The 13,500-nt window shown below is 36.3% G+C and overlaps 2 protein-coding genes across 3 annotated transcripts; both read left to right on the top strand.

Annotated features, from left to right (window-relative positions):
• Positions 1–2,862: 2,862 nt before the first annotated feature.
• Positions 2,863–4,241, top strand: LOC109006176 (transcription factor MYB123-like). The gene is made up of 3 exons (XM_018985371.2): positions 2,863–3,065; positions 3,192–3,321; positions 3,406–4,241. The coding sequence occupies exons 1-3, from the start codon at positions 2,930–2,932 to the stop codon at positions 3,818–3,820; spliced, it is 681 nt and encodes a 226-aa protein (XP_018840916.1). The 5' UTR covers positions 2,863–2,929; the 3' UTR covers positions 3,821–4,241.
• A 7,755-nt stretch (positions 4,242–11,996) lies between these two features.
• LOC109006177 lies at positions 11,997–12,784 on the top strand. Of its 2 annotated transcripts, none has more exons than XM_018985373.2 (2): positions 11,997–12,306; positions 12,397–12,784. In XM_018985373.2, the coding sequence occupies exons 1-2, from the start codon at positions 12,016–12,018 to the stop codon at positions 12,424–12,426; spliced, it is 321 nt and encodes a 106-aa protein (XP_018840918.2). In that variant the 5' UTR covers positions 11,997–12,015; the 3' UTR covers positions 12,427–12,784. The 2 variants fall into 2 exon arrangements, with proteins under 2 accessions (XP_018840918.2, XP_018840919.2); XM_018985374.2 differs by having other exon boundaries at positions 11,997–12,240.
• The last annotated feature ends 716 nt before the right edge of the window (positions 12,785–13,500 follow it).

Genomic DNA, 13,500 nt, shown 5'->3' on the forward strand with positions numbered 1-13,500 from the left:
AATCAAAATTATCTCAAATAACTTTCATAAGACTATGGACGACGTTTATTTACAAGACTATGATATAGTTTCTATTAATGCTCTTCATTTATTTGTGATGTTAATTTATACGAAATAAACATTACACCGTTATTTAATTAAATAAAAAATTATGTCCTTATTAATAAAAAAATAATTCTTAAAAAAATTAAAATATAAACTAAGCAAACGTGCATTGCACGTTGCTTTTACCTAGTATTTATATATATATATATATATTATATCGCTATATTGATAAAAATTAAAATAGTCAAACAAATATATAGCACGAAATAAAGAAAGAGAGAAAGAGCGAGAAACATTAATGAATATTGGCACAAGCAAAGCCCTAGTCCAATAGTCACCGTAGGTTCAAAAGAGGGAAGACTTCAGTATACATTTTGTGTATAATTAATTAATGTCGTATATCGTTTTTCCTGTCTTTTTAACGACATTGAATGGTAGAAAAGCGGCCTTAATTATAAGGGTTGGCTATTCTACTAAATGCGTGGCAGATAAATGGCAGCTCACGTATGGTCCTCATCATCAATAATGCCGGACCATTAAACGTATAATATAATATACGATCCACCTCCAATATAGGATCGATCGTTGGCATGCCAGTAAGACAACGCGACGTGGAAATTGAAAACGATCCGCGCTGGTCTTTTTCACTGCATCATGCGCGCAATGATTATTAATCCAAGTTGATCACTGCATGCATGCAGGGCCACCATGTGACATGACGAAACGCACAATTAGCGCCTAGAAAAATAAATATCGAGATTATTTGTGGTGAAAATAATTATTTATAATAAAAATAGATTTATTTTAATATAAAATAATTATTTTTATAAAAAATAATTAATTATAAATAAATAATTTTTTTTTATAATGCCTATAGACAGCAGCCATGGAATCAGTAACTAAGGAGCCTGCATTGAAGGCTGAAGCTAGCTAGTTAGCTTCCCCAGCTCATACCTACAAATTTACAAGTTAAAACATATATGGAACCTGATCAGTTTGTTTTTAAAACTCAATTAAGTACTCCATAATTTCCTTCAATGTATACGTACCATGCATGCATACAGTTTGGCATCTAAAAATTAACCACACGAACCCCATTAATTTGTTCATGCATGTGGTGATCCAACTGATAAGAGACGACATTCTGCAGGTAATTAATAAAGGAAAAATTCTACTTATAAATGAGTTCGCACATCAAATTGTATATTAATATTAAAATGTAAATATCTATTCAATAAAAAGATGTGAATTGAAGATGGAAATAATTTTAAAATTTTTTTTATTTTTTTTAATAAAAAAAATTATCTCAATATTAATATGCGATTTAATAGACCAAATTATTTTTATCTGGCAAAACTCTAAAGATCACGATCTTTTTTTTCAAGAATAATGATAGGGTTACTACCCTACTACTACCCATTTACTACTCTTTTTATATTTGATTTTTTTTTAATTTTTTAATTTTACTTAATGATTAAGGAAGTGTATATTAGTAAATATATATTTTTTTAATTTTTTCTTATTGATTAAGGATGTTAAAAAAATACTTAAAAGAAAATGATAAAAAAATAAAAAAACTTAAAATACTTTTTGATAGTAGATGGGTAGTAATAGGGTAGTAAGCCTATCACTACCCTTTTTTCAAACATGGAGCATACTCAGCATAGCTTTATATATGTCCTTGGGTTTCGAGTTTCAACGAACTTTCAGCAGCAAGAAAGTTAGCTTTCCGAAAAAGCGTTTCCCATGCATTGCAGAAGGGCAGGTGCATGCAGCAGTACTTACGATTATTTTCTTTCTTTCTCTCTCTCTCTCTCTTTTTCTAGTTATTTATTTTTTATTTTTAATATGCTAGTTTAGCTCCAAGAAAGATTTGTATAAGTTTTGTATACAAATACAAATTGATATGGGGTACTATTCGATTTAATTTCTACATTGAATATTGGGCTGAACTATTTTAAGAAGGTGAATTTAATCAAATTTGGCAAAAAAAAACTTAATCTTAATTCCTTAAATTGGGACAATATTATTTTTTTTAGTGGCTCTAAAGCCACACATGAGGGATCCCAACAGTGCTTCTTTTTTTTTTTTGTGTTTTTTATGTATTTTTTAACACTTTTAAATATATATATATTTTTTTAAAAAAAATTCACAAGATTATTAAAAAATGCTTCTTTAATTACAAAATAAAAAACAAAAACTATCATCGGGGAGCTGCCCCATGTGTGGGTTTAGCATTTCTCTTTTTTCTTTTTTTCAAATCTTCTATTTATGCAATAATTTAGATTTTTCATTTTTGAGAAAATCCTCATAATTTTGAATTTTATCATTAATCAATATTTTTTCAAAATTTTCTTCCTATTGTTTTGCATGTTTTCTCATTTTTTATTTTTTTAGTTAATTTGCAGTCAAATTAGTTATAATTCTCGCCATGGTAATTTAATTTTTTTCCTGACATATCCTTCCCCTCTTGTCTGTTTTTTTACTAGCTTCAGAGATTTTACGGAGAGCCATTCGTCATCATCACTGACAAAACGTGATTTTGGTGTTAATTTGTAGAAGCTGCTCGATCGGTAAATTGATGGTCCCGGACGTACGACGTTCTTGATCATATGCAACCTACGGCATCTTTGGAATCCCATCATGTTTCTTATTATTATTTTGAAGCTAAATAAGACCTAAATTAAAGATGGGGAACATGATGCGCATATATAGGGACATGATGTTAGTGGTTCGTGTGCCCTCTACCATTCCTCGTGACAATATATAAATAGGAACACTACAATCCCCCATCTTCAATCATAGAAGGTCTGATCACAATCTCTTTGTCCACTGCAAACAACTGTGGAGAGAGAGAGGAGGGGGTTCTTGGAGATTGGTTAAAATGGGAAGGAGTCCTCGTTGCTCAAAAGATCAGAGCTTGAATAGGGGAACATGGACAGCTATTGAAGACAAAATACTCAAAGGATACATCAAAATTCATGGCGAAGGAAAATGGAGAAACCTTCCCAAAAGAGCGGGTTAGATATTTTTGTCCATCTATTAAATAACAGAGGAACAACCTTATGCGTTTTTGTGTTTTTCGTTTTCTTTATTGCGGTAGATTTAAGCTTAAGAAAATAAAAATTGTTTAATGGGTTATGCAGGGCTTAAGAGATGTGGGAAGAGTTGCCGGCTAAGGTGGTTGAATTATCTAAGACCTGGAATTAAGAGAGGCAACATAACCAATGATGAAGAGGAGCTTATTATCAAGCTTCACAAACTCTTGGGAAACAGGTGATGAAGCAATTAAAAGTATTTAGTTTACAGATAACCGCAGATTGACGATAAGAATGCCCTGTCTCATGTGTCTCATTGCAGATGGTCTCTGATAGCTGGCCGGCTTCCTGGTCGAACGGATAATGAAATCAAGAATTACTGGAACACCCACATTGGAAGGAAAGTACTCTTAGGTCACCCCAACCCCACCTCAAAACGTAGATCATCATCATCATCATCAAATCAAGCACAAGAAAAGCCAAACCCCGCCAAAGCGTCAGCTGTAATGGAGCCACCAAAAGCAAATACAGGTGCTTCATGTACCGTGATACGTACAAAGGCAACAAGGTGCACCAAAGTTATCCCGATCAGTACCTCGGGGCCACAGGAACCTCACCATCATCATCAGCAGCAGCAGTTTGATCACACCAATCCAGTCGTCGTTGAACATCTCTCTTTAGTTCTTGATGAGAATCACGACATGACAGTTGAATTTTCAAAATGCAATTTGGAATAAAATAATTTATCCAACTTCATGATGGATGATTTTGAGATTGACAAAAGTTTCCTGTCAGGGTTTCTGGTCAACACAGATTTCTCGGAGCTATCTTCATCATGTTTTGAAAACAATAACATTAATAATGAGGGTGGTAGCAGCAGCACTACCTGTGATAAAGTCCATTCTTCACCAACATTTATTGATCATGCCCTCTTGGTTTCTAAAGAAACAGAACTGCATGGCTCAGAGGATTTTCAACTTATGGCTCCTGATCTGACTGAGTCTGAGTCCTTGGACTTGCTCTTTGTTTCTGAAGATACATTGCATGGCTCCGAGGTAAATTCTGATGATCAGTCTAAATTAACCTAATTAAATTAGAGCAGAAGTTGTCGTTGGTACGTACGTGACTACGTGTGTCCAATTTAAGGAACTATCAGCGTGTCAGGCAGATTTGGAAGGTGAAATAAGAATTTTATGTTTTGTCTAAAAGTTTAAAATATTATATTTTAATATTATTATTATTTTAATATTTGAAAAAATTGAATTGTTTATTATATTTTATATGGAGAATTGAAAAATGTGTAATGATGAAATATGATAAGATGGGGCTAGCTATCTCGACTATTTTGATCATTATTTCGGTTAAAGCAATATACATATATGAGAAATGATAGTTGCAGTCGTGATTATCGTGAGTGTGCAAGCGTTGTGCAATCACTTTGAAAAAAGTGAATAAATACGGGACCTATATGAAAAAAATTAAATTTTAATACTAGATTTCACTCTTTTTCAAAGTAACTACACAACGCTTGCATACTTCACGACTATGTATAGCATTATTCAGCTAGCTAGCTGATAAAATACAATTCTACTAGCTGCAACCGGTCATGAAAACCGCAGTGCAACCGACTATTTTTCTTTTGTTTATTTCATTTCTTGAATTAAAAAAAAAAAGAAAAATAAAGAAAAAAAAGAGAGAGATCCACCAAAAAGAGCTTCCCCTCTCTTTAGCTTTTGGTGCGCGTACAATGCCATGAGACCTACCGTTTCTTTTTACTTTTTCTTCTTCTAAAGTAAAAATGAAATACAATATTTTATTAGTGACGTGGAGATTTTCCACCAGTTGCACAGACCAGTTGCAATAAGCATTTCTCAAATAACAAAACCTATTCAAGCCAGCCAGTTTCGAGTTTCTTTAAACCAAATTTCAATATTTTCATCAATATTTTCATGATACCACCATCCATAAACCTTAAACAGACGAAACTCGAAAGGGGAAGAGAAAATCAGAAACTAAACTTTGAGTTACCTAGGACGGCGTCAAACTTTGAGAAAAATCCTCCAGTATAATGCAGTGGGTCTATCGTGTTAGGGTTAGGGTTGGGAACATGAGTCGCACAGAAAAGGGCATGGCATAGAGATAGCAGGGAGAGAGAAACCAATTTCACTGAAAATGTGAAACGTACCGTTTCAAAAGTAGCTTCACACAATTTCGAACCCAACTAAATGTATCGTTTTATTTACTCCAAAACAGTACATTTGACTCCACATTGGATGCAGTTCGCGGGGCCTTCCCAGCATATACTTGAGTTTAGAGTTTTTTATAAACCTTTCATTTTTCCTCCGCATTATTTATTCTTTTTTCCCAAACTCCAATTTTTTGATAATATAATATATATGTATATGTATGTACGTGTATATATATATATATATGTATGTATGTATATCCTTCCTAAGTTTCACAAGAATCACAACTTTCCAAATATCTCGGGACTTTTCAAAGGCTAACTTATGTATCCTCGATTCCTAGCTACAAAGATGTGGTCTCCTCATAATGATTCAAATCCTAAAGAATTAATAACATCATTTTCCTCAAACTACTGTCCCGATATAGTAGTTACTAGTTCTTACTACTTATGGCATTTTTCCTTCTTTTATTATTTCATGCGCATGAGGCCTCTAGCGTTCTAGCTGAAGCCAACAAATATATATCTCGGGACTTCTCAAAGGCCGCTAGCTTATGTATCCTAGATTCCTACCTACAAAGATGTGGTACTCCTCATGATGACTCAAATCTAAAGTATTAATGACATCATCTTCCTCAAACAACTAGGGATGTCAAATCGTATTAACGGATCGTGTTCGTGTCGTGTCAAAGTATATACATTACACTTAATGGGTCGACACGAACACGACCCGTTAAGAATTTCGTGTCAAAATTTCAAACCCAAACACGACACGGTAAGATAATGGGTTGACACGATACGACCTGTTATAACCCGTTAATGAATAACAAATAAATTGACACGACACGACACGACACGACCCGTTCCGTTTCAACTCGTTTACGTGAATGGTTTGAACAGACACGATACGACACGACCCGTTTGACTTAATTGATTTTATATAAATATTTAAATATAAATAATATCTATAAAAAATAAAAAAACTAACTACAAGTCTAAAATGACAATTCAAACAAATATGATCCACACAATTTATAATAATATTCATTATTAAAATTACATTTCAAATATAATAAACAAAATATACAATGTAAATATATTAATGTTACAATCCCAAATATAATAAAAAATTAAAAACACAGATTTAAACAAATTTAGAACTTGAAGAAGGAAGTGGAGCTTCCTCATTGCCCTTTAGGTCTATGGGTGTAAAGGTAAATTTAATTTTCTTAACGGGTCATAACGGGTTGACCCGTTAGTGACACGTTAAGCAATCGTGTCTTAATGAGTCAACCCGTTTTGACCCGAACCCGTTAAGGGTAAATCCTAACCTGCTTTTATCGTGTCGTGTTCGTATTGGATTAACGGGTTGTGTCACATATTGTCACTCCTACAAACAACGGTCCCAATATAGTAGTTACTAGTTCTTACTACCTATAGAATTTTCCTTCTTTTATTATGAAAAATATTATGCTCACATAATATGTCTATCGTAATTAATTTTTTACCGAAAAGTTTTTAACTTTACTTTACTTAATAATTAAGTAAATATTTCTAAATGAATATGTGATTTTTTTAATTTTAAAAAATATTTAAATAATTTTAAAAAATAGTGAAAAAAGATAAAATAAACAAATAAAAAAAAAATTGTAGTGTTCGGTAAAGTGTAAAAATTTTCTGTGAACGTAGTAGTACTTTTATTATTCCCTGTGCATGAGGCCTCTAGCGTTCTAGCTGAAGCCAATCAATGAAAATGGACTTCTTACGTACGATAATTTACGGTTTGTTTGGCAATGAGATGATAATTTTATGTTTTGTTAGAGAGTTTAAAATATTGTATTTTAATATTATTATTATTTTAAAATTTTAAAAAGATGTATTGAGATTTAAAAAAATTGAATTGTTTATTATATTTTATATGAAAATTTGAAAAAAGTATAACGATGAGATGAGATGAGAATTTGGTCTCATCCCATCCCCTCAACTAGCAGCGAGTTAGCTTGCTCTGAAGCTCTCAGTCTCAAACTCTCAACTAAGAACACTATAATTGGATTAGTCAAAGTTAAATGACATTTTTTATGAATATAAGATAAATTTAACTTTTGACTGTTCTATTCACACAAATATTCACATTATAATAGCTATTTTTCATTATATACCAATAAAATAATATAAGATGAATTTGATTTTAGTTATTCATAACAAATCTCCACATTAGATTATATATTTATTCATTATATAGTAATAAATAATTAATAATTTCAAAAATATTTAATTTTTTAATTATTAATTTATTTTATTTTATCATATTTTACTATTCTACCTATTATATATTAATTAAAATTCATATTCTTATTAAATTAATATATCACTAACTCAAATTAATATACTAATTGTGATAAAATATGCGATAGAAAGAAATTGAGAGAAAAATAATTAATAAAATATGTATTTGATGTATGTACAGTAACTTTCAAATTTGAAAAAACTTTTGAAAGTCACTGTAGTTAAATTCCAAATATTTAGAATTTAAGTTAATCTATTGTGAGCATATTTTACTCTCTAATAGCTAAATACTCAATAAATTTAACTTTTAACTAATCTAATGAAAGTGCTCTAACCCAAACCAAGAGTGTAAAAAAAAAATCAAAAAATCAAATTAACTAGACCGGGGTTTAAGCGATCCATTACGGTTCTTAAGAGTTAAAACTATTCTAAATTAATGTAATTTCGATTTTTCTATTTTAAAAATCGATTTAAACTGAATTAGATCGGAATATATATTTATAATTTTTGTATTATATTATACATTAAATTACTAATTAATATAACATGTGGCATAATATAAAAATAATTTTATAATTTTTAATATAATATTTGATATAACATATAAATTTTAATCTTATAATGTAAACATTAATATTAAGTTATTAATATAAACTTAGTTTTGATATGTATATATATTTGGCATAATAAATTATTGTATATATATATTATAAATATATTTTTACACATTTGATCATATATACCCATATAAAAAGTCTAGAACTTATCTAAACTATAGTTAAATTCAATACTATACTGGTATATGTTAATTATTATAAAAAAATGTATTTATACTATAATGTAAATAGACTAATAGTTTAGTATATGTAAACATATAATTACTAACACAAATAATCCGTAAAATCATAAAAATCGAACTGGAAAAATCGAAAGTTTCGATTTTTATAGTGAACTATGAATCTTCGGTATCAGTTTTTAAAATTTCAAAATCGGTATATACCGATTCGGTTCTAAAAAATGTACAAAACAAGACCTGTTACACCCCTGCCCAAAACAGCAGTACGTACTACCTACTCCAACACGGGCTATATTCCTCAGCTCGATGTTTCAAGGTTGTGTTTGATAAATGAAGTAATTTCAAATTACTTTATTATTAATTAAAAATAGTTTATTATTATTTATAAACTATTTAGTACTTTTTTTTATTACTATTTGATATTTTTTATTACTATTCACAGATTATCTGAGATCACCTCAAAATCCAAACGTAACATATCCTCATTTTGCTGCATCCTTTTGGTTTGATGATACCATACCGAATTCATATTATTTACACAGATAACATTATAGGTTTTGAAATCTGTATGTATTATTATTATTTTCTGATTTAAGCCATCTTATTCGGGCAAAATTGAAAATGATCTCTATGCATTATATTAACGTCGTGTTTCGTACGCCTTTAGGTCGGGTTTCAAGAACTCGGGTCTTGAGTCTTTCACTTGCACAATTGAGAAACATGGAGAGTGGGGGGCCTTGGGGGAAGCTAGGGAGTCTCCGATGCTAAAGTTAGTCTAGCTCCTTGGTAGTTTGTGCATGAGTTTAGAGGAATCAGAGAGAATTTTTTGTACCTGGGGGTCAGTCTTTATACTAGGTTTATGGGTGGGGACAGTTCACACCTGGCTTCGGGGAGTCCATGTCACTTAAATAGTTCGCTTAGTCAAAATCCTTTAATGCGGCGTGACTTCTGGGGAATGGTGTCATTAATGCGGCGTGGCTTCTTGACTCACTTTATCTTGCGGACATTCCATGTTAAGCCCCTACATGCCTGCTGCCAGGAGATCAAGGGTTCTCCATGTTTTTCGTCCACCTGCCTACTCAAGTTCCCGATGGTAAGGTGTCATCAAGGTGGTGTCAAGGCGGCGAGTCTCATCTGCCCCTACTGTCCGCTTTCCCCACATATGGGTTGCTTCGTGGGTTTTGCTCATGGGCTGAGTATTCTACAAAGGCCCCTGGCTCTTTTTATAGGAGGGCGGTTGGGCTTGGCTGGACTTGGCCGGTCTCTCTGGCTTACTTCCCTAGCAGTTCCTCTTGGGCATGCTATATGAGCCGATGAGAGGGAAAACCCTTTTACAGTTACCATGTCAATTCTTATCGGACTGCGATGGGAATTCTTCTTTGTCTTTGTCTTCATGTTATTATTTTCTAGCAATCGCTGCCGTGGAGATCCTCTTCCCTAGAAATGAGCGGTTATTATTCTTTCGGCTCTTCTATGTGTCAGGTTCTGGGCTCTAGATTATGCCGTATGATTTTTTTTCATCATTTAACAATGTCAAGCGACGATTCCTCTCCCAATTTTATTGGCACATTTTTTGACGATTGGATTTTATACTTGATTGCGTCCTTCCAGTTCCCTCATGATGTTATTAGGCGGCTCATTCTCTTCATGTCGCATCGTACAATACATGCTGCGAGATTCATGCACGTCTTTCTAGCTTCGTGGGGTGTGTGCGTTCCCATGCCTTTGGGATGCTAACCGTCATTGGGATCTATTTAAATTCTCCTCCTTCGTCGTTGGAGCCCTCTTCTTTGCCCCTTTCATTCCTTCTTTTACGTTTTTACCCTTCTTAACCTAACAACTAGACCCCCCAAACCTGTCTTGATGCGCTGTTGGTTTCCCACGTCTCGATGTGTCGTCCACTTTGCAGGATTCGAACCCTTTCGCATCCCCTGTCTCATACATGGATACGGAAGGCCAACCTCACTTTCCTTTTATATAAACACGCTCTGCCCTCTTCCCCCATTTACCACATCCTTGTTTCCTTTTGCTCTAATAGTGTCATTCTCTTTGCTCAACTCCTTTTCCTTTCTGTTGTTTTTCTCAACTTCAATCTCAATGGCTCCAAAGAAGGTGGTTCTACCCAGGATTCCTGGAGAATTGGACCAGCCCGAGGTTTGCACCACAGAGCAATTCTATATTGGTCACAACTGGCATTCAAACGTCACCCCTGAGTTGATGTCGTCACTGGCTTCCACATTTCATGTCCTGAAGAAGGTGGTTTTTTAGGCTCCTGGACCACGTGAGGGGACGTCGACAATGAGGGTTATGCCTCAAAGGTTGCCCTCTTCCTTAGCATATCTTTTGTGGGCTGATGTTACCCTTCCCTCGTCCTGTCTGTGACCTACTAGATTGTCTCGAATTGGCCCCCTCTCAACTCCACCCAAATGCTTGGAGAAGCTTGATGTGTTGTTGTGTCCTCTAGTAGCGAGCTTTGTTGAAATCAAACTTGGAGTATGCCAACCTTATTGGTCATAAGTTTCTCTTGTCCCACAACCTTATAAAACCTGAGGGGAACATTTTCAGTTTTAGGGCGATGCATGCCCTCGTTTCTTTGGAACAACGTTATCGCAAGGTCAAAGACTAGACCTCAAATTTTTTTTTCGTGTCTTGCCGAGGGTGGGGATTTTCGATCAGGCAAGTGAATCACCGTGAATTCTCTGTTGGACCATATGGGGGGTAGTTCCTGACGACAAAGTGTCACGGTCAATAGCCTCTCCCAAGGAGTTATTTCGTATTGCTCTTGTCAAAGAATGGGTAAGAATCACCCATTCGATGTCTTCCCGGATGCTCTCCTTAGGGAGGAAAATATAAGGGCATTTTTACTTCTCTTGGTCACATTGTTTTTTTATGATCGTGCCATTCCTATGTAGCCCAAAGCCAGCTCGGCTTGGAAGCGCTCCCCGAGTCCTCCCGCAGGTGAGGGAAAGAAACTCCCCACAAAGGTTGCTAGGGCCGACAATAGCCCATTGTCCCCTCCTCGATTTCCTTTGGGGCTGTCCTCGGCGCTGATTGAGGTACAATGCCCCCACCATTTGTACCTACCCCACTACCAGTCCTATCTATCCATCCATCGAATCCACCAAGGAGTTAGGGGGAAAAGGGTCCTGCCATCCCAAAGTCAGACCATGTTGCTCCTTCCACAGGCGCTTTGACCGCAGAGCTCACCACGGTTTTGGTCCTGCAGTGCCCCCCATGCCATCAGACCCGCGTATATTATCCCCTAGGGCCAGTATGCTCTTAAAGCATTTATATGGGGCCCTCCTAAAACTAGCTCCTCGTCGATCAACTCTAGTAAAGCCTCCTCATGAGTTGAACGTGGAGGTGATCCCTCCCTCTCCATCCACAGCGCAATCTTCCAACAGAGGTCAAGTCTTCGAGCTTGTTGTTGAGGATTGTATAGGAGCCAACCCAAGTGTGGAGAGGATGTCTTCTCCTAAGGGCCCTGTTTCTGCCACCCCCGTCATAGAGCTCACGATGGCCTCGGCCGAGGATCCTGTCGGAGAACTTCTAGAGGGGAAGGAGTAGAGCCAAAGTTGGCCGCGGTTCCTAGCCTCCTTGCTGAGAAGACGACTACTATTCTCTCTCCCTTACTTGTCATAAGGTCGCCTGCTGCTGAAATTGAGATGGCCTTGGAGTCGAGGAACGAGGGAGAGAGTCTGCGGAGACCCAGTGAGAGTGGGGAGCCTCAAAGTCCTGGCGATGAACTTCGCTCCACCATCGAGGGCCACCTTCTCTCCCAGCCCTGCAAAGAGGGTCTCGAGCACAGTGTTGAAGATGTTGAGGCGGCTACCCGGCCATCCCTTGAAGAGAGCATAGTGGAGGTCATTCCTCTGTTCGCTCAATTAGAGGTGAGAGGAGCTCGAGTAGAGTCTCTCGAACGGGTGACCAAGTCTTTGATGGACTTCTTATCCAAGGTCGCTCAAACTAGTTTATTCTTTTTCTGTCATCTTATTAATTAGGAATCCTCTACTAACTATTCTTGTGTTTGTTTTTGTTGGCGATAGGGTGTATCTCGGCTGGCTGCTTACATGTAAATGTCTAGAAAGCACTTGAAGGGGAGAACCAGGCCCTTTGCTCCTCAGTATCCTCTGGGATGAGGCAGGTCCATGGAGACGAGACACGATACTTGGCTCTCTTGATCTTCTGATCTACCTCGTAGACTGAGGTGGGGGATGAGGCAAGCCCGTAGAGATATAGTACTTGGCTCCTTTGGTCGTCTCGTCGGCGTCATAAACTGAGGCTAGGGTTAAAACAAGTCCGTGGATACACGGCGTCACCTGGAATCACGATTATCTGGAGGGTTTGGACAAAATGAGAGATCATGTGCTCCTGAATCCTTGAAGCAATTTTAGGGCACTGAAAGTGTAAGAACTCCCTCCAGACTCGTTGGCATTGAAGCGTGGGGCCTCAATAGGGAAGGAGTTGATCTCGAGTGCATTCTCATACAACCCCACCAGTGTCAACCCCGCCAACTGACTACCTTTCCCTATTGTATTGATGTATTTCTTTTTTCTTCTGTTTGTAACGTACTTTGCAATAATATTAGTGGAGTTTCGTGTACATGCTTTTCTTTCTTTGTTCTTAGCTTTTCCTTTGCATGCTTCGGGGAGTGCACCGGGTGAGGAGTGTAGGGGTGATGCCACTTGTGTGATGAATAACTACAAGTAATATTTGTCTGTTATTACAATCATAAAATTGTGTTGTCTCGATTTTTTGTCGTCGATTTGGAGGGTGGGGATCCTCGAGAGCCTACAATGTCTAGCGGAGAGAACATGATCATATTCTACGGGGAGAGAGGTCGGGATGCCTTAGGCTAAGCCCTCCTTTTTTATCTCCCCGGGGGGCGGGAGTTGCCGCGCAGTTGAGGAGTTGTCTCGCTCTTTGCCGTAAGGCAGGTAAGAGATGTTTAATAGTGCTGAAAAAACTAAAAAAGTTAATATAACTCATCCACAACCCCGAGTGTGAAGTTTGCAAACTTGGCTGCTCATTTGGTGGATGAGGATTCCAATGAGGGTTCTGAGGCACTACTTGTTTGGCGTTCTATTGTTGGAGATGGCGTTATGTCAGACATTCGAAGGACTAAATCCGTTCTTCGTCGAGGGAGTGGT

Source organism: Juglans regia, chromosome 8 (genome assembly GCF_001411555.2).
Source record: "Juglans regia cultivar Chandler chromosome 8, Walnut 2.0, whole genome shotgun sequence".
NCBI classification, from domain to species: domain Eukaryota; kingdom Viridiplantae; phylum Streptophyta; class Magnoliopsida; order Fagales; family Juglandaceae; genus Juglans; species Juglans regia.